The sequence below is a fragment of the Agelaius phoeniceus genome, chromosome 15 (assembly GCF_051311805.1).
Source record: "Agelaius phoeniceus isolate bAgePho1 chromosome 15, bAgePho1.hap1, whole genome shotgun sequence".
NCBI classification, from domain to species: domain Eukaryota; kingdom Metazoa; phylum Chordata; class Aves; order Passeriformes; family Icteridae; genus Agelaius; species Agelaius phoeniceus.
The window spans coordinates 15,669,586-15,694,025 of NC_135279.1; the positions used below are offsets into that span (position 1 = coordinate 15,669,586).

Consider the following 24,440-nt stretch of genomic DNA (forward strand, 5'->3'; position numbering starts at 1 on the left):
TTCCCTCATGTCAGGACAGGGAGACAGAGGGGGGCAGCAGGGTGGGAGCCGAGTGCTCTGTCACAAGCGTGGCACATCCCTACTCATCAGGCACGCGTGTCCCATCGCAGAGAGGAGCTGTGCCCAGAGACAACAGCAGCCAGCTCTGCCCCAGGAGGTCACCAAAGATGAGGTGTTATTCCTGCAAAAGCAGAACACATGCTACAGCCTGCAAGGATGAACTCAGTTGCCCTCCTGAGGCCAGCAAACAGTGACAGGAATCCAGGGAAGGAAGGCACTGTCCTGCTGCAGGCAATGGGTGTGGGGCACGTGGGGGGACCAGAGAGAGCCACTGTGGCCACCACTGCAACAAAGAGAATGCAAGGACTGTCCAGGCCAGGAAGAGTTGCTGTGGGCAGAGAAACCTTGTCCCTGAGCTACAACATTCAAGATGGAAATCCTGTGCTCCCCTCTAGGACCAATCTTCTGGGGTACCTTATATTTTCCATCCTCCAGACTGGTCAGGGTCTTATCCAGGGCAGAGCTGGACCATGGGGATTCAACAAGAGCAGTTTTTACTGGCCCTTCAGCCCAGCCTTTGCAGCACACAGCCCAGCCCCAAGCTGCAGCAGCCAAGCTCTGGGAGCACGGTCATTCAGCAGAGAAAGAGCAGCACGGTGATTCATCTTCCTTTTGATCTCTAGCCTACCCTTGCAGGCTCAGTACTCTATCCCCAGAATTTTGGGCAGTTGGCAGACTTCTCCTGAGGTCTGAGTGCTGAGAGGTGCTGGGGTTCCACTGCTGCACACCCAATCCAGCAGGTGCCTGGCTGCCAAAGTTTCCAGGGAGATGAGCTTCCTCCAGAGCCTCCCCTCACTGCACACATCCACTGAGCCCCCACCGAGGACAGGACAGGCATCCTCTGCCATCTGTGACGGGGTTCACAGGGGTCTGAGGATGAGGGAAGAAATGAGGATCTGACTCCATGTTTCAGAAGGCTTGATTTATTATTTTATGATATATATTACATTAAAACTATACTAAAAGAATAGCAGAAAGGATTTCATCAGAAGGCTAGCTAAGAATAGAAAAAAAGGAATGACAACAAAGGCTTGTGGCTCGGACAGAGAGTCTGAGCCAGCTGACTGTGATTGGCCATTAATTAGAAACAACTGCATGAGACTAATTACAGATTTACCTGTTGCATTCCACAGCAGCAGATAATCATTGTTTACATTTTGTTCTTGAGGCTTCTCAGGAGGAAAAATCCTAAGGAAAGGATTTTTAATAAAAGATGTCTGTGACAGCCATCTGCACCGGACAGAGCAGCTCAGAGCACAGAGAAACCTCACTGAGTTTGTGGGGCACCGCCTTCGCCTTCAAACGGCCCTTTGGGCACCACAGGATGCTCCAGCACTTGGGGAGCGGTGAACTCGCATCCTGGCAGCCTCCTCTGAGCAGCAGAGAGGGGCAGGATGTGCTGACAGCTCTGCTGCCCCCAGCCCAGCTCCCGGCAGTGCTGGCCGGGCTCGCACTGGGCACGGAGCGGGCGCGGGAGCACCAACAGGAGCTGCCAGACAGCCCCGGAGCTCCCGGCTCAGCGGAGGCTCTTCCTCACCTCCCAGCACTTTGTCACCAGGCTCCTCTGCAGTGACAATTCCTCAGACGACCAGAGTCGCCCACGGGCTCGCAGCCTCCCAAAGCCGCTGCCCCCACCATCGGTCTCCCGGAGCCGCTCCTGGCCGAGCGCATCACTCAGCTCCGTGTTTCTCCCTGCATCTGCACCCTCACCTGCCCTGGGCCAGCACAGCTGACCTGCAGCAACCCAGGTGCTGTGCCAGGGCCGGCCCAGCTCTCATTTCCACTCAGCAGCGTCACACATTGACTCGGGAGGGGAATGGAGATGAGGCGGCTCCAGCAGCAGCATGCAGTGCCCCAAACCTGGCAAAGCAGCAGCTGCTCTGCATAGGAGCCGTGTCACATGCACCCCCTCCAGTCTGCTGGGAGAGGCACCCTCAGCCCAGCAGCACGGCACCAAAACCCATCCCTTGTGGCACTTTGCAGCAGATTTCGGGGTGTGCCAAGTTCTGGAAGGCTCCAGGCCCTGATGCCCATGGTGCATCTCACACAGCCCAAACGAAGCGGGGAGCTCAGCTGTGGCAGAGCATGGCTCCCTTTTTGCCTGGGGATGCAGTTTATTGCCTCTGTGCTCCCAAGCATGCACCAGTTTCTGATCCAGATCCAAACCCAAGTCAAGGTGTCGCCTGTGATTTAGAAAGGGCGTTCTGCCTCAGGGCCCATCTCTAAGGGCTGTCAGCTGGTGGAGCACAAAGAGCCACCAAGCAGCAGCTGGGGCCTGGGCTGGGCATGCAGCAGCCCCAGATAGAGAAATCAGCACTGCTGGGATCACTCAGGAGCTGTTTTAGTCTCATCTTACTCATGGAGATCCTTGGGGAGATGCTTTATTTAGTCAAACATTTCTGAAAAGGGGACTGAGAAGCTGGCCAGGCTTTGCTCCACACATGGCACATGTCTGGGAGGGGAAAAACTCGCTTGTGTCAGGCACCACTGAAGTCACTTGGACCTGCAGCTTCGGCAGAGCAAAGTTCCAGTTGCCAGTTCCTGGATGGCTCATCTGGGAGACAAGGAGCTGACCTGGCCACAAGGACCCAGCCACCCCAGGTCCACTCCAGACCAAATCCTGTATGAGAGGATTTAAGAGAGCACCCAGAACTGTGCCACCCTTGTGAGAGGTCACAGCTGTCTGCAGCACAGTGACCATTCCCCATCTGCAGAAACTCGAGGCAAGAAGGAAGCAAGTTTTTGCTCTTCTGCAAACCCAAAGAAGTGTGATTTTCTGAAGGTGGTGAGAAACAGCTTCAGACTGCTCTAATTAGCAAGGTGGTGTGTGAGATAATCCAGCTTTACTGCTCTGTGCTCCACAGCTGTCCTGGGATGAAGGCAGAGTACCATCACCAGCGGCTGGAGCCCACCCACACCCCTCCCCTGTGCCTGCCTGGCTTCCAATGATCTGCAGGATAGTGAAGAGGGATATTTTTGCATGAGCTGCTGGTCCAAAGTTGCCAGTGCTATTTCAGGCAGCAACACCTACACTGTAATCCAGAGGGCTGTATTTTCCAGCGGGCACTTCAAAATCCGGCCTCCCTCCTCCCCTCACAGGGCAGCTCTAACCAACCTGGCTCCAGGATAAACAGCTCCCAGCATTATGTGGCCACTGAGGCCAATGCCACAGCCCCAGCACATTCCTGATTCCCACTGGGACAAAGACACCTTCGGACTGGAAATAAAATAAAATGAATACCTCATCTCACAAGAAGTACCAGCTACAACAACAGGTCCTCTGCCTGCAAATCCTCCCAGGGATCTGCCACCACCAGATTACCTGCCCAGGCTAAGCTAGCTAATCCTACAGGCGAGTGGCAGAGCTCATCCTGGAGCTCAGCAGCGTTTTCGGTGAGGTGCTTCAGGAGACATACAAGCTGTAATTAAAGCTACTTTGCAAGTCGCTGCATATGGAGGCAGGGAGACATTTGTTCCTCTGTGAAAGCAGAGAGCCTGGACAGGTTAAATCCCCACTCTCCTGTGCGCAAAATATCTGCACATCAGTGTTTCACAGAGGTAGAGGGGACTCATGCAGAGTGGGAAGCAGATGCTGACACAAGGTACCCCTAAAGACCAGCAGGATGAGGGCCACAAGCCCCTTTCTGGATCCAGATCAGGAGTTGTTCCAGTGGGGATAATGCCACCAGCTCCTTCACCAGTGAGAGCCAGCACTGTGTCTTGCACCTATTTCCTCCTCCTTGTGCGTGTAGGCACAAAGGAGATATGAGACCATCCAAAATTAAGGAGCTAGAAGATACAAAGAAAAGAGACAGGAGGAGAAGCAATAACAGGAATCGTTATATAACAGCATGAAAAAAAAACCAATAATACTTCCAGTGCAAAAGAGGTTTCAAGATGGACAAGTGGGTGGTGAGACCTGCAGGATGCCAGGCCCCAGGACCAGCTGCTCCCTGTGTGCCAGAGGGATGAAAACCATGGCTGGGCAGAGCTGCAGAGCCTGCACCTCTCTGGGGTTTGCAGGTGGGGAAGCTCCAGCCTTCAGAACCTGCCCAGCAGTGAGATGGCCAAAGTGAGAATCCCCTCCCTGGATCCCTGCTCAGGGGGCACACAAGAAGCAGCTCAACTCAGACCCCACACACACCAGGCACACAGACTGGCATTCCTGTTCTGTCCCCCACACCCCAGGCCGTCCTTCTCTCACCTCAGTCCTCCTGCCTCTGCTCAGAGGGTCTGGATCCCGTGTAGAGTCTCAGCACCCACTTTCTCTCCTTTAAGTGAGAAGTGCAAACAGCAGAGGCTGCTCCTTGGAGAGGGACACGGATGCTCCCATCACAGGTCTAGTCCTGCATCGCATCCCAGACCTCGGCATGCAGCAAGAGCAGGAGACACACAGCATCTTAGCCAGTGAGAAGGGGATGAATCACTGGAAAACAGACCCAGGCACAGAGCCAGAGCAGGGAGAAGATGGTCCTGTGAGGCCTCCATCTTTGGGAGTGGGGAGATTGGAGTGATCAGAGCCACAGGGTCCTCCCTTCCCACACCAAAGTGACCCCAGCATCTGTGCCCCAGCTCTGTAACATCCCTCACACAGCTGCAGCCCAGCTGTCCCTCAGAGTGCTCCTCGTGCCTGGACATTCACCCCCTGCCAGCTCTGGAGTTCTCACCACCCCCATGAGCAGCAAGAATGGGAAATACCCCTGCACCCTTTTGGATCTCCCCTCCCAGCACAAACCACAGAGCAGGAAGGCAAACCATGGGTTCCCAGTTCCCACACCTTTCCAGCAGCTCGGGTGCTACAAATCAGACTTTCCTGCCAGGAAAGTCACCTTCAGAAGTAATCTCCCAGCTGGACCAAGAGCATGAAGTGCTCAGGGAACCACCAGTTCAGCAAGCTGAGGCTCCCATTTCATCTTCATCACCAAACCAAACCACAGCTATGACATTTCCCAACCACCAGATTTTATTTTTCCTTTGGAATCTGCCATCGAGCTCTGCTGAGACGAGGCTCCCACCAATCTGCAGTGTCCCTCAGCCAGGGAGCCGAATCAGCCCGTCAGAGCCACACAGAAACAAAAGCATCAGCTCCAAGGAGGTGTCACGACAGAATGACAACCCCTAACTTGTTGTTACATCAGCCCACACGTTAACGCTTTGGGCCTGAGCCAGGATGCCACGGAGCAGCCTCCATTCCCCTTCAAGTCAAACCCTGCTGCTCAGAGATGCACAAGTTCAGAATCCTTTTTGATTTAAAAAAAAAAAATAAAAACAATAAAAGCCACATACCTTTTGCTGTGTTTTCCCCTGATAGCGAGACCACAGTCCTGAGAAATTCCCCCATTTACTTTCCTCTCTTCTCTGCCACAGCTCTTTCACTAAATCCTCTCTGTCCACGATGGCCCATATACAGATGCACATGAAATTAGTGTCTCCCAAATTAGTTTTCTTGCACACAGTCCTAGCCCATTTTCCTCAACAACATATTATGATATGCAAGGTTCCACCTTTCTCCCAGGAAACGCAAGCTTCTAAATTTATCTTTTGGATAACTAAAAAAAGAGACAGGTCTGGCTTTCACAATGCGGGGTCAGCAGTCCCAAATGGCAGAGTATTTGCCCCAGAAACACCCAGTTAATTCCACAACAGCAACCACCATGGAGCAGTACACATATGGTCATTACAGAGCTAAGTATAACTTGACAAAGTACCTTGCTTTTAATGAGGCAAAAGGCCAATTAGCCTGATGAGGATGCAGTGTACTGACATTGAATGGGGAGCCTGGATTCCCTGGAGCTACACCCTGTGTATCCTGGTAACACAGCAAGCACGAGGAATCCAAACCCCTGCTGAGGGTACGGCACTCAGAGCTCTCCGGGTTAACACCATCCTTCTCCAGATTTTGTGACACAGTATCCAGCATTCAGGCTGGATGAAGGGCCAGCCGTGCATTTTTGTCAGCTCCGATCCAAACCCTGGGAAAATGCAGGCATTGTCCTCGCCCGGTCCCCACCGCCCAGCCCTTCGCAGGTGTTCACCTGCCAGAGGACAGCAAGGAAAACCCAGGAACAAAAGCAGGGACGCTCCGGCGGGCACTTCCCGTTGAAGTCATTTCATAACCGCGTTTCCAGAGGTGCTGGAAGAACAGCACCAGCCACCGCACGAGAGCCGTGATCGGAGACACCGAAATGCGCGGAACGAACAAAAGAAAAACCAACTTCCCCCCCGCGAGGCCGTTATTTTGGGAGACGCAAAACTTCCCGGCTCTTAGGGCACACCTGGAGCGCTGCCCCTGTCCCAGCCCCGCATCCCGGGCCCGGCCCCCTCCTCGGCAGCAGGGAACGCGCCCGGGGCGGGGGTCGCGGCCGGAGCCACGGGAGCCCCCGCAGGCCGGCGGCTCTCCCGGCAGGGCTAAAACAGCCGAGACCCCCGAGGGGAGAGGCACCGGGACCGCGCTCACACCGGGGGCTCCCGCGCGGCACCGCCGAGCGCCGGGCGGCCGCGGGCTGCGGGCACTCCCCGCACCGGGCCCGGGGCTGCGCTGCTGGCGCGGCGCCGGGCCGGGGCTGCGGGACCTTGAGCGGGGCGAGCGAGGAGCCCCGGGCCCGGGGGATGGGGGCAGCGCGGCTGCGGCGGCCGGGCCGCGCGGAGCGCATCGCATCGCATCGCATCGCATCGCATCGCATCGCATCGCATCGCATCGCATCGCATCGCATCGCATCGCATCGCATCTCCCCCGGTGCAGGCGCGGCTCCCGGGGCCCACCGGGGCTGAAGTGGGGGGGCGATCGCCGGGCACCTGTCCCCCGCAGGTCCGAGCGGTACGGACCTGTCGCCCCGCGGCTGCTCGGGACGCGGGCCAGCGCTCCCCGCCGCCGCTCCGCCATCGCCCCCCGCCGCCGCTCCGCCATCGCCCCCCGCCGCCCCCCGCCGCCGCGGCGCGGCCCGTACCGCAGTCGGCGCAGAGGATCCGCGCCACGTCCCGCTTGAGGTTCTTGGCGCTGGTGTCGAGCGGAGCGAAGGCGGTGCGGAAGACGAGCGGCTCCTCGGTGGGCTCCAGGAAGAAGATGTAGCGGTGGTTGCGCTTCACTTTGAAGCAGGGCGCCTTGGAGCCCACGTTGATGAGCTGCTCCCGCTGCAGCCCCCCGCTGTTGAGGGGCCACAGGTCGAGCACCTTGACCAGGACACCCCCGGCGGGCCCGGCGCCGCGGCTGTCATTGCCGCCGGCGGGGGGGCCCACGGACTGCACCTTGCCCTCCAGCACTACCGCCGCCGTGTACGCCTGGTCCTGCACCGACTTGAGGCTGGGCGAGTAGCAGGCGAGGGAGACGCCGAAGAGCAGCATGGAGAAGCCGGGCGCCGGGTCGCGCCTCATGCCGCCGGCTGCCGCTCGCTGCCCGCCGGCCCTGCGGCGGCGGCCGGGCTGCGGGGCCGGGCTGCGGGGCTGCGGCGCGGCGGGCGCGGCGGGGCGGAGCGGAGCGGCGCGACGCGGGGCGGCACGGCACGGCACGGCACGGCACGGCACGGCACGGCACCGGCACGGCACCGGCACGGAGCGGCACGGCAGGGCACGGCACCGGCACGGCCTGGCGCGGCGCGGCCGCGGCACGGCACCGGCACAGACACAGGCACGGGCACTGGCGCGGAGCGGGGAGGAGGCGGGATGCTCCAAAGCCGCCCCTGCCCCCGGGATGCTGAGCCCGCACCCCCCCGGAAAGGTGATTCCCTGCCCGGGGACTCCCCCCCGGGGATGACCGCTGCGGCGGGGATCCCCGCGTCCCTGGGGGTCCTCGGCGATGGAGGCAGCCCGCGTTCCCTCCCCCCGGCCATGGAGCCGGCCCCTCGGCAGGCCCCCAGGCGTTCGCAGAACCCCCCTTTTCCCCGCAGAGCAAACCAAAGATGCGCTCGTTTGGGGGCGGCTGCAGGTGACACGGGGGTTCCGCGATGCGCAGGGCCCGCGAGCCGGGGATTCCTCTTTGCCCGATGGTTTTATGGAGCTGGGAGATTTGTGCCCGAGATTCCCTGCACACCTGAAGGAAAGGCATTAACATAGAGACAAACGGAACGCGCAGTGGCCGGCGAGACAAAGCCGCCTTTCATGCATGCCCTGTTCCGGCTGCCTCTCGTTAATAAACAAATGCTTTTCCCTGCAGTGGCTTCCAGGAGGAGTCGCTTTAAGCTCCAAAAGGGGCTTGTTTGGGTTTATTTTCGAGGCTGATCCTGAAGCATCTGCGCTCCCAAAGCCTCGCTTGCCCAGGCAGTGCGGGAGGGAGCTGAGATGCTCGGTTAGCAGCAGCAGCAGGGGATTTTGTGGTGCTTGTTGTTGCACTGGATTCCGCGTTGAAGGGGAGCGGCCATAGTCCCATCCCACGGAGGTGACCTGGAGGCGGGAGGGCGATGGCTGTGGGCACAGACTGCAATGGCCCCAGAGCCTTTAGAGCCCCAGGGAAACCCCCCAGCGAACCTCAAGAGATGACAAGAGCTGGGTCTTTGAGCCCATCAATGAGAGCAAAGGAGCACAGATGGCAGGATCAGGATTTGCTTTCCATTTACCATAGCGCAGCCAGAGCCATCAGGAAAAACGGGAAGGGAGCAGAGCCGCCGTGCCCAGCCCAGCCCAGGCATGGGGCGCAGCCTCTCCGGTGTTTGCCCGGCTCGGGGCGGCAGGCAGCGCTGTCCCACCGCTGGCACACGAGGGCACAGCCCCCGCACACGCACCCGGGGCTCTGCAGCTCCTGCTGCCAGCCCGGAGCGCGGCTCTCCCCTCTCTGGGAGCGCTCTCAGAGCAGCGCTACCATTGCGGGGCCGTGGTGCGCCGGGAGCCCCGCAGCGCGCACACAGCAGGGCTCAGGGACCGTTTACTCCTTGCACACATTCCCCCTCGCTAAGCGTGATTTTCTGTGGATTTTTGGTCTCAGATGTTTCTGAAGGCTTTCTCGTTTCCCCTGATTGGTGACCGTGCCCAACTGCAGAGAAATGCAGGGGGAGGTAGAAGGGACCAGAAGTGTTTCCCACGGCAGAGGGAAGAGCAGTATTTCAAATTCAGGAAGCTGCTCGGAGGAGCAGGGAAACCACCTGACTTCTCTCATCTTTTGACATAAATCTCTGTGGAATTTCCCCTTTCCCTATCATTTTGCTCAGACAGCAACTGAGGCTCTGCCTGAAAAGGAAGGAGATACCCGATAGCATAACTTGATCTGGAGCTCGCCTGCTCTACCCTGCCCTCAGCAGAAAGGGCACTTTCATGCCCAGGCAGCTGAGTTGCTAATCCTTGTCTGCTTTTGCAGGCTGAAATCCCAGCAAGACCACAGCAGTTCTCCCACTGAGAAATTCAGTGCAAGATACCTGTGAGGCCTCTGGGGTAATTTTGAAAAATGAGGGGTTTTTTTTTGTTGTTGTCTCTGAGGCATTTTGAAGTCCAGAACACTCAGCCTTAAAAAGGGGCACTGGTCACATCTTTTAGCAGTATTTTTCCTGTTGTTCAGCCTAACTCTTGTGAAGTCACCTGGTTTTCTTCACTTGAGACACTTGCTTTTCTCTTATCATTTCAGAAATGCTTTAGGACTAAATCCCTCTCCCCCCTTTATGCTGTTCTTCCCATATAAACAGAAAATCATTATTTTCTATAGGTCCTTGGGCATTTTGACATATGAAATAAATAAAGCAAGGTCCTTGGTGCAGTTACCAGAGCAACCTGAACACTGACTTCGAGAGAATGAAGCCTAAATAAACGATTTTAAAAATATTTTCCTTCAGTTGAGGGGAACTGTTGGCAGGGAACCCAGGAGATCTGTGGTCTGCTTTAAAGCCCATCTCTCCCCTCACTCCTTGCTGTGAAAACCCATCATATTTGCCATCCTGGCAGAGAGATGGAGAATCTGAGCTCAGCCTGGATCCCACCCTGTCTGGAGGACCCCAGAGCTCAGCAGCACCATCAGAGGTTTTCATTCCTCAGGCAAGTGCTGTGGGGGCTGGTTTTTCTTTTACCTCCTTTAATTTTGTTCCTGCAATTTCCCAGAGATGCCTGAATACAAAGCACCTCTCAGGTCTCTCTTGGCCTCTGCCAAGGGAGCTGCTGGCACAGAGCCCTGCCTGGTGCACAGGGCAGTGTCCCAGTGTCCCTCCCTTCCTCAGGCAGCCCTGCAGCTCTTCTGCAAGGACAGCTGTTGACCTCCAGCAGCACAGGCAGGCAGGCTGTCCTTCAGCATCCTCCACAGGTTGCAGATGCTCAGCCTCCTCTGTGAGAGTTGAAGGTGTGCTCCTGCAAACCCCATGTGGGGCTTTTGGTGTAAGGAGGAACAGAGCACAGAGTCACAGAACGTGCTGAGCTGGAAGGGAAGGCATTGACTCCAACACCTGGCTCTGCACAGCTCTCTGACATCCCAACAATCCCACCCCGTGCCTGAGAGCATTTCCAAAGGCTCCTGGAGCTCTGGCAGCCTTGGGGCTGTGCCCATTCCCTGGGCAGCCTGGGCAGTGCCAGCACCCTCTGGGGGAGGAACCTTTCCCTGCTATCCAGCCTAGGACAGGTCCAGCCATTCCCTGGTGTTTTCCAGCACGGGGCTGTGCTAAGCTCTGGCCCATTTCAGGCCAGCCTCAGAACCATGCATGCATTGCAAGGGTGCCCCCACCTCCCCCAGCCCTTCCCAGCACCAGCTCTATCCTGGCTCCCTGCAGGTGTGAAGATGGCAAATACAGGAGACACCACCCATACCCCAGCCAAGGGAACGTTGCTTTTCCTCCCTATGGGACATTCCTTCCCTGCAACAATCAGGTGTCTCACAAAAGCCCCACAAATGCCAACAAAGCCATTGCAACCAGGTTATCCCATCCCCATGTATTCTCTGCCAGGATTTGGCTTGTTCAGTATGGGGATGCCCATGGAGAGCATCACGTGGGGCAGGAACCAACCCTTCCCCAGGACACACCAGACTCCTGGCACCAGGGGGACACCACCACAGCCCCAGGTGAAATGAGAAAAGCAGGTGATAAATTATAAACACGGGAATTATGTGGAAAAAGCAAAGCCCAACACTCAGTCTGAGACTCCAACCTGGACATTGACCAACCACAGAATCAGAGAATGGCTCAGACTGGAAGAAACCTTAAAAATCATCTACATCTACATATCTCCTGCCTGTTAATGTCAACTTCCAGAGCAGGGTAAGGCAGAACTGAAGGTTGTAGCTGTAGGCACCAGTGCTGTCTCTCCCAGAAATGGACCATCCTGGCACAGAGGCCTGATCCAGCCTTCCCTCAGCTGGGAGAGCATTGACCCACTGTAATCCCATGAGATGCTCAACAGTCCAAAGAAAAGTTGAGAACATTTGCTGTAGGGAGAAAAAGCAAGACTTTATTATGATGAAACTCACCCCAAAACAATCCTTTTATCTCTTGGCACATGGTGATCAAAGGGAAAAAAAATCAAGAGCAAGTGGTTTCCTCCACCTGGGAGAGAAGCTGTTAGGGTTCCCTCCAGCCCCTTTGTGACATATTCACCTAGGCAGCAGGAAGGAAAAAAAAATCTACTCATCCTTCAAGGAAATGTGTGCCTCTTTTATTTGCTGCCCTCCCCGAGAAACTCATTCACTCCTTGTCCACCCACACAAGCAGGAATGATGAATGAAAAACAAACCATAAACAATTCAGCCTTCCCTTTTTCCTCCCAGCCTTCCAATCAGATGTTCCAGCAGCCGGGTTTTGCCCGTGGATCATTCCTGTCGCGTGCCTTGGCTCGCACGCTCGTTCCTTGGATACTGCCAGCTGCATCCAACACATCTCCAGCAGCTCCAGCTCCTGCAGGGCTTCTCTCAGGGTGGAGGAGCCTCTGCAGGGCACCACAGCCCAGAGCCAGAGGGTTCCTCTGGTGCTGCTGGCAGAGGTGGACGCTGGCTGATGATTATCCAGGCAGCTTTTCGTGTCCCCAGAAGGACAGCGGTGCCCAGGCGCTGAGATGTGTCACCAGAAAGGTGCCAGGGTGAAAAATGGCACCAGCGGGAGCAATGCTCCCCACAGGATGGTGCATCCCAGCCTGAGAGACCCCTCCATCCCAGAGATTCTCCCTGGACTGGATTTCACTGCCAGCCACTCGGATGTTTCACTCTCTCCCTTCTCTCCACACAACCTCCTTACACCCCCCTGTGTATCAAATAACAATTGCAGCCATACCAGGGCAGCAGGTATGTCTGTGCACTTCTGAATTCCCTTCATAGGCAAAGTCCCCTCCCACTTTTGCCTGTTTTGAGTATTTTTATGTAAAAATATGCTGAGTGGGTGTATGCCTTATTACATGTGTAGGAAACATGGGGAATGAGGACTTGAGGTACCATCACAACAGGAGAGAGGGACAAGGTTCTTTGGCTTTGCCCTTGATTCCCTCTTAAAATATAATTTGCCATTGTTAGACAAGAGACCCTCTCCAAATTACTTCTGAGATCCAGGAGACCATTTCTGCAGCAACAAGTCACTGCCTGTAGGCAGCCTGTGGCTGGAAAATGCCCTTGATATTACAGAAATGGTAACTTGTTTAATAGATCCAAATAAATAGGAAAGCCCAGGAGCTCGGGTGGCAGCATCTGAGCCCTGTACTGAGAGGTGCACAGACCTTAGGGCAAGGCTAAATATAGGTCCCACAAACCAGAACAACAGAGCTTTTACTGAGAAGATAATCAAGCCCTGGAGGAAACTACACAATATAAAGCTGAGATTTAAAATAAATGTGAAATGAGTTGGTGGATTCAGGACTAGCTCCTTATGGAAAAGTTTTCACATCAGAAAAAAATCGTTTGGTGAAATGGGCTCTTTAATTAGCAGTTTCAGCAAGAAGCCAGGGGGATTGAAGGGGTTCTGGAGCCTCATCCCTCACCTTTCCATCCTGCCCTTTGCAAGGAGAGCTGGGATGAGGCAGGGGTAGGCTGTTCCAGGCTGCTGCATGTGAGGGGCTGAAAAGGAGCCCTGTTTGCTCTCCTTGTGCTCTCCTGTTACCATGCACTCTCCAAGAACATCCTGCACTCTCCAAAAGAAACACCCAGGGCAGCAGGTGCTGAATCCAGGCAGGAAATCCACAGGACAGGTGTCCAAGGCTCCCTGCACACCAGGCTCTCATCCTGCAGCCACTGGGACTGTCCAAAGCAGCTTTCAGGTAGCCAGAGGCTGAATGCTGGATCTCACCCTCCAGGGAACACCAGGGCACTGCCATGTCCTCACCCAGCTCTCCTTCAGCCAGCTAAAGGGTGCAAATTAAAAAATAAGACCAAGTTGTTTTTCCTTTTCCTCCCTTATTCTTTCCTCCCTTCATCTTACACTGGAGTCTTGTGGTTTGCAATTAAATTGTGTCTTTATGTCTCCTTTCCTCAATAAGTTAATGAAAATGACTTTTGCTCCAAGGTGGAGCATGAATGTCTCACTCTGTGCCGAGCATGAGAGCAAGACACAGGGCCCAGGAGGAGCAGAAGCTCCTGTTTCCCTGGGGAGTGATGGGTTCAGTCGGGCTCCTGAGCCCCTCCAAGCATCTGAGCCTCAAGTTTCCATTTTCAGCTCCATTTTCAGCTCCTTCTCCTCCTTGCAAAGCCTGTGCAACAGCAGTGGGAGGTTACAAATCGAGCGAGGCAGCTCATCTGCTGCATCTCCCTGTGTGATCCGTGGGCACACACGTGCACGTGCTGGATCCTCCCTGCTGGGCACCTCCAGACTCTCCCAAGCACCCAAGGCCACGCTGCCTTCCCAGGCTTTCCCTCCTCAGCCCTTTGCTGAGCACATCCTGCCTGGAGCTAAGGACACAGGCAGCACCACGTGCATCTGCACTGAGATTAACCCTGAGATTAACAGCAATTTGGGTTTCCTCACCCAAAATTTATCCCCTGGGAAGTGTCAGAACTCAGGACATCCCTCTGGCTGTCCTGAGCAGCCCAGACCCCTGCCAGGGGGCTCAGAGACCCTGGCACAGAGCCCAAGATGCCCCTGTGGTTTTGATTGTGACCCATGGAGCAATTTACCAACCTTAGATAAGATCTGCAAGCCATGACAGTTTAAATAGAATTATAGTGAATTTATCACGGGGTGAAAAAATTGATTTTTTGGGGTTTTTAGGATGGGGGTTCAGGGGGCAAGATGGAGAGATCTGGGCGTGTCCAGCCTTTCTCCTTCTTTTTCTTCTTCTTGGCCTCCTCCATCTTCTGGGTGATGTTGGCACTTTTGGATTGGTTTAGAGTAGAAGCTCAATGTCTAACATAGGTGATAGGTATTGGAAAGGAATTGTAAATATTGTACAGGTAGTTTTTAGTATAAAAAGATAACACTGCCCCTGGGGCAGGCAGAGTGCCTCTGTCTGACCTGCTGAAAGGACCTCGGCTGGACAGGAGAAAAATTTTATAGATAAGGAACAATAAACAACCTTGAGAATGAGAAATTAAGAGCTCTGACTCCTTCATTGAGCGCTGGGTGGGAAAAGAGACTTTCTGACACATCTGGGGGTCACTGTGAGCAGCAGAGACCCCGAGAGGAAGGATGCCAGGCCAGCTCTGACAAGACAGAGGCTTCAGTGGGAGGCTCTGCTTGCTGCAGGAGTGAGGGGGCACTGACATCACCTGCCTTACCTGCCCCAGGGGGCCCCAGGGGTGCTGCTCCTGCCTCTGTCCCCTCTCCTGAAGGCTGGATCACACACACAGACTCATTGGGGTGGGGACAGGGGCACTAAACGGAGGGATGATGGGAGGTGGTCTTGGTTAGTCTGTCAGAGAGGAAGTTTAGGCTGAGTTAATGGCTAAAAACTACCTGGAGGGCAGGTACAAAGGTGACAGAGCCAAAGTCCCCTCGGTGGGGCATGTCACACAGGGCAGGGGCCCGAGAGAGCAGCTTGGGAGGCTGAGGGTGAATAGCCAGGTGGTCTTTCCTCCCCAGGAGGTGGTGTACCCCCAGGAGAGCACACAGCATGGGCACAGGGGTCCTTCATTGTCTGGGGTTGATGAAGCTGAGCCCAGTGGTCACCCTGACCCAGTGCTAACAACAGTCATGGTGCAAGCAGGCACCAGCCAGGAGCATCCCAGGGCTCCCGTCCCACTGCCCCTGCCAGGACCCTGAGACTCTGGGATATGTGAGCTCTACCCAGTCTGGCATGGCTGTTTCTGAGCCCCCAGCTCGTGGGGTAATGCTGGCTGCCCATGACACAACACACAGCACTGCTGTTCCCTTCCAGGAGTCACTGCTTCTTCACGCAGGGAAGCAGTGGGGACCTGAGTGAGGCACTTCAGAGCAGGGGTCTGGCACAACCCTCTTGTTTCCCCAGGCTGGGGATGGCCAGGGAGGCAGCAGGAGCCTTGGCTCTGCTCTGAGGGGAGCAGTGTGTCCCTAGTCCCCCAACAAGCACACCCATTTCCTTGGGGACACTCCCTGGACTGGGTGGGGAAGGAGGTGGTATGGGGATCTCTCCAGTCTCTCCAGTGAGAAATGCCCAACAGCAAAAGGCTTCATAAAATATCTGTTTAAACAAGGCAGAGTAAAAAGAGAAATATCAAGGACAAGTAAGCCTCCTGCCCCTTCAGATGCAGAGCACTCTGCATTTGTGCAGCGTGGGGTGGACCCAGGATGGATTTTCCCCAGTGCTGCACATATCCCTTCCCTGGAGAGAAGTTCTTCCTTTTTGGTTCCTCAAGCCATTAGAGATCCTTCTTTTTATTCTGTCTTATTAAGGCAGCTGTTTTATGATGCCATTTGCTGTCAGGCCCTTCATGCTGAGATGCAGAATTAACCCTCTCTGACAGGGGCCAGAGTCCCTTTCCTTCCCAGCCCCATGCACTGCTTTCCCCAGAACAAGGCTCTGTGGCTGCTGTGCTCCCTGCACACTGTCCCACAGGCTGTGCTCCCTGCACACTGTCCCACAGGCTGTGCTCTGTACACACTGTCCCACAGGCTGTGCTCCTTACACACTGTCCCACAGGCTGTGCTCCTTACACACTGTCCCACAGGCTGTGCTCTGTGCACACTGTCCCACAGGCTGTGCTCTGTGCTCACTGTCCCACAGGCTGTGCTCTGTGCACTGTCCCACAGGCTGTGCTCCCTGCACATTGTCCCACAGGTCTCCACCAAAGCCATTTTGCAATGTTTCTGTGTGGGATCTCAGCACATCGTTCCCGATGTCCAGAGATGCCAGGAGAACCCTTGGGGGCCTCGAAAATCCTGGAATGTTGCCAAGAGTGTTTGGTGGCTTGATTTTGATCCATCCACAGAAGTAACAAGAGTTTGAAGACAAGAGAATCACTTTAGAGTAAAAGGTGTAAAAGGGACACATTTAGAGGGTGAAATATAGACTTTAAGGTTTTTGGTACAGGGGGGTTATGGAGACAAGATGGAGGGATCAGGGCGTGTCTCGTCCTTCTTCTTTCTTCTTCTTGTCCTCCATCTCCTGTGATGATGTTGGCACTTGGAGATTGGTTTCTGGTGAAGGTGCACTTGCTAACATGGGCGAAAAGCATTGGGAAATAAAGGTAAATATTGTGTACGTAGATTTTAGTATAAAAAGACATGACCGCCCCGTGGGTGGTCAGAGAGTGCCTGTGACTGCTTGCAGATCAGACCTCTGTTGGGCAGACAGAAAATTTTGTAGATAAGAAATAATAAACAACCTGAAGATTGAAAAGCTGAAGAGTCCAGACTCGTCCTTTGAATCGCGTGCCACCCAAGAACCACTCTACCCGTGTCGGGGCAGAGACAGACAGCCGGACCCGACATCTCTGCTTTGTAAATAATTTTCCTCTCCAACACAAACCAGGTGCTGCACACACCACAATCTCTTACTTGCTCCATCCAAACCCTGTGGAATCCCAGCACTGCATCTCCCCACCTGAACCTCATAGTATTTGCTGAGCAGCTGTAAAACAATTAATTGAATTTAATTATTGAGAGGATTTTCATGTTTCCTGCACACTTACACACCACGTTATCTCAATCACACCAGGGTTGGTCTCTAATTCTCTTTTTAATGAGTTCCCAAAATACTCCCATAAGCAATATCCTCAAACCAGCTCCTCTAGACACTGTGAGAGGCTGAAACCCCCTAATGACCCCTGGGGAGGGAGAAGAACTTCTTGCTGTGCTGGTTGTATTCTGTATTGGCACCAGGCAATTCCTGCTCTCCCCAGCTGCAGGATTTAGGGGAGCCAAGGGTTTCTCATCCTCCTGGTGCGATCCATTCTGTGCTCCTTCAATCCTTCAGTCTCCTGCAGAGCTATTGCACAGCCCCAGCTGGGACCTGTGGGTCTAAAAGCAGATCAAGGAATTACTTCATAAAAGTGAAGGTTTTCCTCTCTGACACCAAGACAGAGTGAACTCTGCAGCCAATTTGCTCCGTGAGAAACCAGAGTATGGAAAAACTCAGTACCTTCATCATTTTCCTCATGGCATCTTTGAGGGAAAAGTAAAAAGGTGTTGCCTCTGTGGTAAGGGTCTGGCTTATGGACTAAGAGGTTTTCAATTAAACATCTCTTCAGCAAAATCCAAAACACTGGGATGAGTTCTGGGACAGCTTTTTTGAGCTGGTAGTCTCTGGATAAGCCACAGAGAGCAGGAATCCCAGGTTTCCAAATCCCAGACAGGTCCCAACAGGACAGAAAGGAATCCCACCCAGGGCCACAGTGATGCTCCAGCAAACACCCCCAGAGCAGTTCTGAAAGAGATATAGGCAAATGTTAAATAATTACTGAATAAACTTTGATACTTTGAGACTTCCCCTGCTACAGTACAACATTTCTTAATGCTGCCCATGGGAAGTCACTCAGAAAAGGAACAGTGCCTGACTCCTCCTTGTCACAGCACCCAGGTCAGGCTCACAGGACTCTGCAGTTGTGAGCTGGGCCTCTCATCCCCTCAGGGCTGGCAGGAATCAACCCCACCACCTTGTTGTGAATGACAAATGCTCTGCTGCCTTAGATAGCCCCTCACCACAGCCCTTTTCTTCTTGGTAAAGCTTAAAATGAGAAGCCAAGTTGGCTTTTCTCTTCCTCTATGGAAAACTGTGGACCTTTAGAGGGTGATATCACACCTACCTGTGCCACCCCCCCCGTCACCTCCCACAGGAGGACTGCAAAGCTGGCCATACCTCCATGGATCAGCACAGCTGAGACCTTCATCCTCCTTGAAGGACAGCTGTGACTTCCTGCCAGGGCAGGCACTGGAGTTAAAGAACAGCTTTATCCTCCTGGAAAAGACAGGGACTGGGCTCCAGCAGATGCCTCCTCCCAGGTGTGGGGCAGGACACCTGGCTGGGCCACAGAAGGACAGAGCAGTGCTGCAATACCTGAAGAATGGCTTCAAACACTCACCCTGTTCCCCCTCACTGCACAAAATCACACTCAGAGATCACCTTGTATCTCCTCTGAACAGGCTTTGCCACCACACCAGCTGCTGTGGTGAGATGAGATGCCTTGGTTGTTCTCATGTGTGCACAATGAGGAGTTCAGAAGTTACAAGATATAAATTCTCCTGGACCAAAGTTCCCACATTCTCCAGGCCAGGCTGAGAAGTATCTGTGTTAATAGGTTTGTTTACAATCAACAAAGTAAATAGGTTTGTTTACAATCAACAAAATGTTTTCATCCCAGGCACCCAACCAGGTTCCTGTCCTGTCAAGCAGCATCAGCACAGCTCCACCAGCACTGGGCACAGCAGCAGGTGCCCTGCCTGGGTCAGTGCCCACCCCACACAGTGCCCAGCTCACAGCTGCTGGGGGATGCCTGCCCCACCCCAGGGCCCAGCCCTGGACAAAGATCAACCTCATGGGACACATCACCTGTCCCAGACAGAGCACCACCAAGCACAGTGCCAGCGTGAAAGCTCAGAGCCACCTCCAGAAACAGCTCTGAAGGGGACAGTTCCTGTCTCCTGGACTGGCACAGCAGCTCACACCCTCTCTGAGAGCATGGACCTGCTCCCAGGGCAAGCCCCTGCTCAGCCTCAGCACCAAGGCAAAGCACAGGGGATGAAACACTGCAAAACAAGCTTGGAGCAGGGCCATGCCTGGCCATGAGCCAGAGAGGGGTCAAGAGCACTGTGAGCAGAAAAGGTGTTTACAAACACCTCTCCAAGCCTCCTGCACAGCAAGACAAGCTGTGGAAATGCCTTTGGCTCCTTCCTGCTCGTCTCTGGGATCCACAAGAGCTCCTAGGGTATGTTTTTGTCCATTTATCTTACAATTGGGAGGGAGGGGATTTAGAAGAGTTTAAATTAAGTTCCAGTGCCTCTGCTCTCCTCCAGGTAGGTATTACTCTATTCCTGGGTTTATGTAGCATCCTTGAAATTACTGCTTTAGGTATCAGCTGTGCCTGCAGGGCTGCATTCACTCACTCACACACACACACACACATTTGCCCCCAGGAGCTAAAAGACAGGTCCTGAAGCTCTGCAATGAGTTTAACACTGCTAGAACAGGTCTTGAATACATCCATTAGCCTTGTGGCTGCTGCTTTACCACCACAGGAAAAGAGGATTCAAAACCAGGGGCACTAAAATCACTTGGTGGGTGCAGGGTCCAGGGGGACAATTATCTGCATGCAGCAAAAGGTTCCACCATAGGAACATCAGGTACTTGCAATCCAGCCAGGGATCTGAGCCCCTGTCTGCCCTGCACAGCTCCATCTGCACAGGTGCACTTTGCTCTTCCTCGTGTGAGTTTTGGGAGAGTTTTCCTTTCAGAGTCATGTAAACCAAAGCCCACAGAGGATGGGGAGCTGGGATTCTGTGTGCTGGTTGTGGCTGGGGTAGAATTAATTTTCTTTCCAGTAGCTGCTATGGGGCTGTGCTTTGGATTTGTGCTGAAAACATGGCTGATAACACAGAGATGTTTTTGTTATTGCTGAGCAGGGCTTACACAGAGCCAAGGCCTTTTCTGCTTCTCAGATCACCCCACCAGCAAACAGGCAGGGGGTGCACAAGGAGCGGGGAGGGGACACAGCCAGGACAGCTGACCCACACTGACCCAAAGGATATCCACAGAATTCACAGAATGAGCAGGTTGGAAGAGACCTTAAAGATCATTGAGTCCAACCCAGCCCCAACACCTCAACCAAACCCTGGCACCCAGTGCCACATCCAGGCTTTGTCAAACACACCCAGGGATGGGGAGTCCTGGGCAGCCATTCCAGAACTTTATCACCCTTTCTGTAAAAAACTTCTACCTGATATCCAACCTGTATTTCCCTTGATGCAGCTCATCCCAGACCACACAGCTCTGCTGTCCTGGGGGTGCCTGAACACCTGCCTGCAATGGCAGGAGGGAACAGATTCCTTGCTTTGCTTTGCTGGTGCATGTAGCTTTTGCTTTCCCTGTCTTTATCTCAGCTGCCAGTTTGTCTCACTTCCCTCCTTCTGATTCTCTCTCCCTTCCCATCAGAGGGGAGTGAGTGAGTGGATGATGGTGCTAAGCTGCCATTTGGGGTCAAACCACAGCACTGTGTCATGCTGGCAGCAGCCAGCCCACCCGAGAGCTGGGGACTCACTGCATCCTCTCCCAGTGGCAACAGTCAGGTCAGCATCTTCAGAGAAAAACTTCTGGGGAGAAGAAAAAGTCAAAGCATCCTTCTCTTGGATGCAAAACTGTGATTTGTTCTAAATCTCATTTCAAAACAATGATTTGTTCTGTATCTTCCTTCTTGTCCTCACAGATGTTTGGGGTTTCTTTGGCCCCACATGGAAGCAGTCAGCCCATTTCACCCCAGCTCTAAGAGCACCCTTGCTCCCTGGGAACAGATTGTAGAAGATCTATTCCAACAACATCACATACTTTTTAAGGAAAGGGGCTTTAAAGTAATCTGAGAAAGAATCACAGCCTGCAAAAAGCTGCATTGGGGAGGGGCTGAAGTATTAACCTCAAAACCAGAAGTTGCAAATGGCCAGAAAGCTCCCCTGGCAGGAGGAGGAGGTGTGGAGGTCCGAGGCGCACTCGTACCAGGGAGTCTCTAGAGCCAAGACTTCTCTCTGCTTTCTCCCACCCTTTTCTCCTCTGGGACCCTGCACCAGCTGCTCTTGGGCACATTAGGGACCCAGCCTGGTGTGATCCAACTGCTTTAGAGGCTGCAAATGAATGGCAGGATAAAGCAGGCATTGTGGCACAGGAGGGGGATGCACCTCTATCAGGCAAAGCTGGAAACCCAGAATGCTGCAGACAATGTCAGCCAGTGCTTCCTAAAGCACACTTCCCCAAAATGTGCCTTGAGGGCATGGATTCACAGCCCACAACCCCCAGCATGTCCATGAGCCCAGAAGGAAAAGCAGGAGCAGAGAGGGTGTCAGGTGCTTTGCCGCATGGCTGTGCAAGTCCAGAACCAGCAGTAATGGCTGGAGGAACAACAGGACCATCTGGGCACAGCTCTGGAGACAGCAGCAAGGCAGCATGAAAACAAGAGGAATCAAACAGCAAAAACAGGAGGTGCTGTCATCTTAATGAAAGGATGACCCAGCTGGTCACAGGAGCCAGAGCAGCTGTGCCTGTGAGCCAGCTATGCCCACCAACCTGGGCATCCCTGTGGACAGAGCACCTTCCCAGCCAATGCCATGGGCATGGGAAGAGGGAAGGGAAGGGAAGGGAAAAGCCCACCCAGGCATCACACCAGATCAACTGGAGGCAAAGAAGCCACCTGGATACTGGGAAACAGTCACATACATGGGTGACACAGCCTTTGCTAAGTGCTGCACATGATGCTGGGCTCTAGTCCTTGCTCCTCTTAGGAGACAAGGAGCAGAGAGCACTGGGTTTATGAATTATTCTCACTGAAAACCAGCAAGATTGGAATTTGGTGGCCATTTGTTGCTAGCTTTCAACAGAAGAGCAGTCAGCACTTCCTGGATTATGTGGGGAGCTGGAGAACCATGCTTCCCTCTTAATGTCTCTGAGAACAAAGAACAGGGGAGGGTCCTCGCTCTCTGCAGGTGACAACACCTCCATGGTCAGAAGGAACAAATGAGGGGGAAGCCAGCTGAGAAAAGACCAGTGGGGGACTTGCAGGCCAGTCAAAGGAGAAGAGAAAGCACACTGGAGTTGGAACAAGCCATGGTGAAAACAATCCCAAACTTAATTCACTTGGATAGGACATCACATAGTGCTTAGAAGAATTAGCCCTTTATCTTTGCAGACACAAGAAGCAAGAACTTGTTCTGCCATTGTGCAGTCACTGATTCCTTCTTTCTTTCTTTGTTTTTTGTTTGTTTTTAGTTTCTGAAGAGTGAGCAAAAGCGGCGGCGTTACCGCTCACCATGGAAACTGCCGCTGTGGACAGGGAATGGCTGACATGTCCTCGGGATGTCACCCTCCAGCAGGTGGCCAAAAGGACACCAACCCTGTAGCCAGGGCCAGTCTGGATGCAGGCCTGCCCCACTCTGGAACAGCTGGAGGCCAGGCTCCCTGGCAGGGTTATCCAGTGGCCCTCCAGTTCCCCCGTGGAGGAATCCTTGCCTGGGTGCTGCCCCAGAACAGATCATCAAAGGGAGTGGAGCTGCTCTCTCGGAGAGAAGCGGTTCCAACTGGAGGGCTGCAGTTGTCCGTGGCCAAGCTTTCCCATTGTTATTTTACAGTCACTTGATGTTCTGAAAGATATTTAGAAAAATGACTTTAACTGTCCTGTGCCAAACTGGGTGAGGGTGAAAAAAAAATGAAATTTGGCAGGGATGTTATTCATTCAGCATGTAGCTTGGATGACGTCCAGTGACTAACACAGGAGTTTTAACTGATCTGGGAGACTGAAAACCATTCACAAATAATTTGATTTAGGGTCACTGTGATTTCTTTTTATAAATAATTTTCATTGAGAAGTATTTTTTTAATTAGGATCGACAGATCCTAATAGCAACACTATTGTGTGCGCCGCTCATCATTCCCATCTTCCTAAATGACTTTCATATGTTGTGTGCTGGTTTCTTGTTTGCTGCACACGATGGGGCTTGTTCACAGGGTGAGCAATGCCCCACAGCACTGGACAAGCAATGCTGAACTCCTCTCTCCAAAGGCACGCTCCAAGGAGGACCCAGATGGAAAGCAAAGGGAGCTTTCACCATCCTGTTACAGGTTCCTGTTCAGGGGCTGCTCTGAGCCTTCACCCAGCCCCAGACATCCCCCCGTGGCTGTAAAAGCCTTTCTGAGTGCTCTGCATCTGAGAGATGGCAACAGCAGCTTGGCTTTGGTGCTTCAGTGCTCCAACTCCCATCACGGCACAGGAAGTTCTCTGATTTCCCTTTTCCCCTTTTCCATGCTGGGAGTGCTGGACAAGAATGGGACCAAGGGAAATATCTGACACAACTTGGAAAAAAGTCTAAACTCAGTCACCTCCTAACCCAGCAGATCACCCAAGAGCCTGAGCAGATCTGCAGGAGAATTCAGACAGCGGGTGAGAGAAGAATGACTCGGCGACTCAAATGAATCTTGCTTGGCAATATCCTCTGAGTGTGACAGCCTTTTCTTTGACTTGCACAATAACAATTGCAGCCCAGCCACTTCAGCTACTAATCTTATCTCTTGTTTGAATGGCTCTTAGCTTGCCTCCTGTTGATTATAAATGTTTGTACAAGTTCTTGGAGTCAGCGGAGTTGTTGTTTCGTAGCTGGATTACAGGCTGGGGCTCCAAACTTTGAGATGCTCACAGTAATGATCAGATATGTTCTTAAAAGCCCACTGAATTGGATTTCAAAACAAAAGGCCCATTGATGTTAAGCCTGAAATCCCAGCCAGAACTCTGAAAATCTTTTCCATTATCTTTCCAAGGAAGAAACTGGTGTGGAAAATGACTACAATAGTCAAAGAAAGGAGGATTATCTTATGAGAGGAAGCTACCTGAATTTGGTCTCATTTAGGCTATCAGAACAGGGCTGAAGGGGGTATAATTGCTACTGAGAGACACATGGAAGGAGAGAAGCTGTTAGAAAATCTTGTGAAATCTCCAAACTGAGAGTTGTGGGGCTGGAGATGAAAAGATTTCTGATTTTCAGAGCAAAGAGGTCTGGGATGGGTTTCAGCAGAAGCCACGGAGGCAGCAGAGTGTGCAGCCTGATAACCATATGGGAGCCACTGACAGCAGCCAGGACAGGCAGCCTGGGACCAGGAGCTCCCTGCAAGATCCCAGTCCAAACCTGGACAACGTCTGGAGAGACTCCCCTGGCTCCTGCACTTATCCATCACCCTGGTCCATCCTATTTTGCACCTTGCCTCATTCAGCAGCCATCCCAAGCTTGTCTTAGCCACATAATCTTGTTTTAGCATTGGGCAGATCAATTTAAGTTCCTGTGGGTCCCCAGGGTGGACTGCTGTGGTAGAGCTCCCATTGAAAAGATTTTCTTTTGGGAAGAAAAACACTTTTTTTCCCTTTGTTTTGTTTACTTCAATAAGCAAATGACTTATCCAAGCCAAAT

At 53.4% G+C, this 24,440-nt stretch overlaps 1 protein-coding gene across 4 annotated transcripts in view; it reads right to left on the reverse strand.

Moving 5' to 3' along the window:
- Positions 1–7,903, reverse strand: part of NRG2 (neuregulin 2) — a 160,549-nt gene extending 152,646 nt beyond the window's left edge. For 2 of the 4 annotated variants that reach the window (XM_077186503.1, XM_054642950.2), the window contains exon 1: positions 7,008–7,902. In XM_077186503.1, coding sequence (XP_077042618.1) covers positions 7,008–7,431 — 424 coding nt within the window. In that variant the 5' untranslated portion in view covers positions 7,432–7,902. Of the gene's footprint in view, positions 1–7,007 lie in introns of all 4 variants that reach the window. The other 2 variants (XM_077186505.1, XM_077186504.1) reach the window with 2 other exon arrangements.
- Between the last annotated feature and the right edge of the window lie 16,537 nt (positions 7,904–24,440).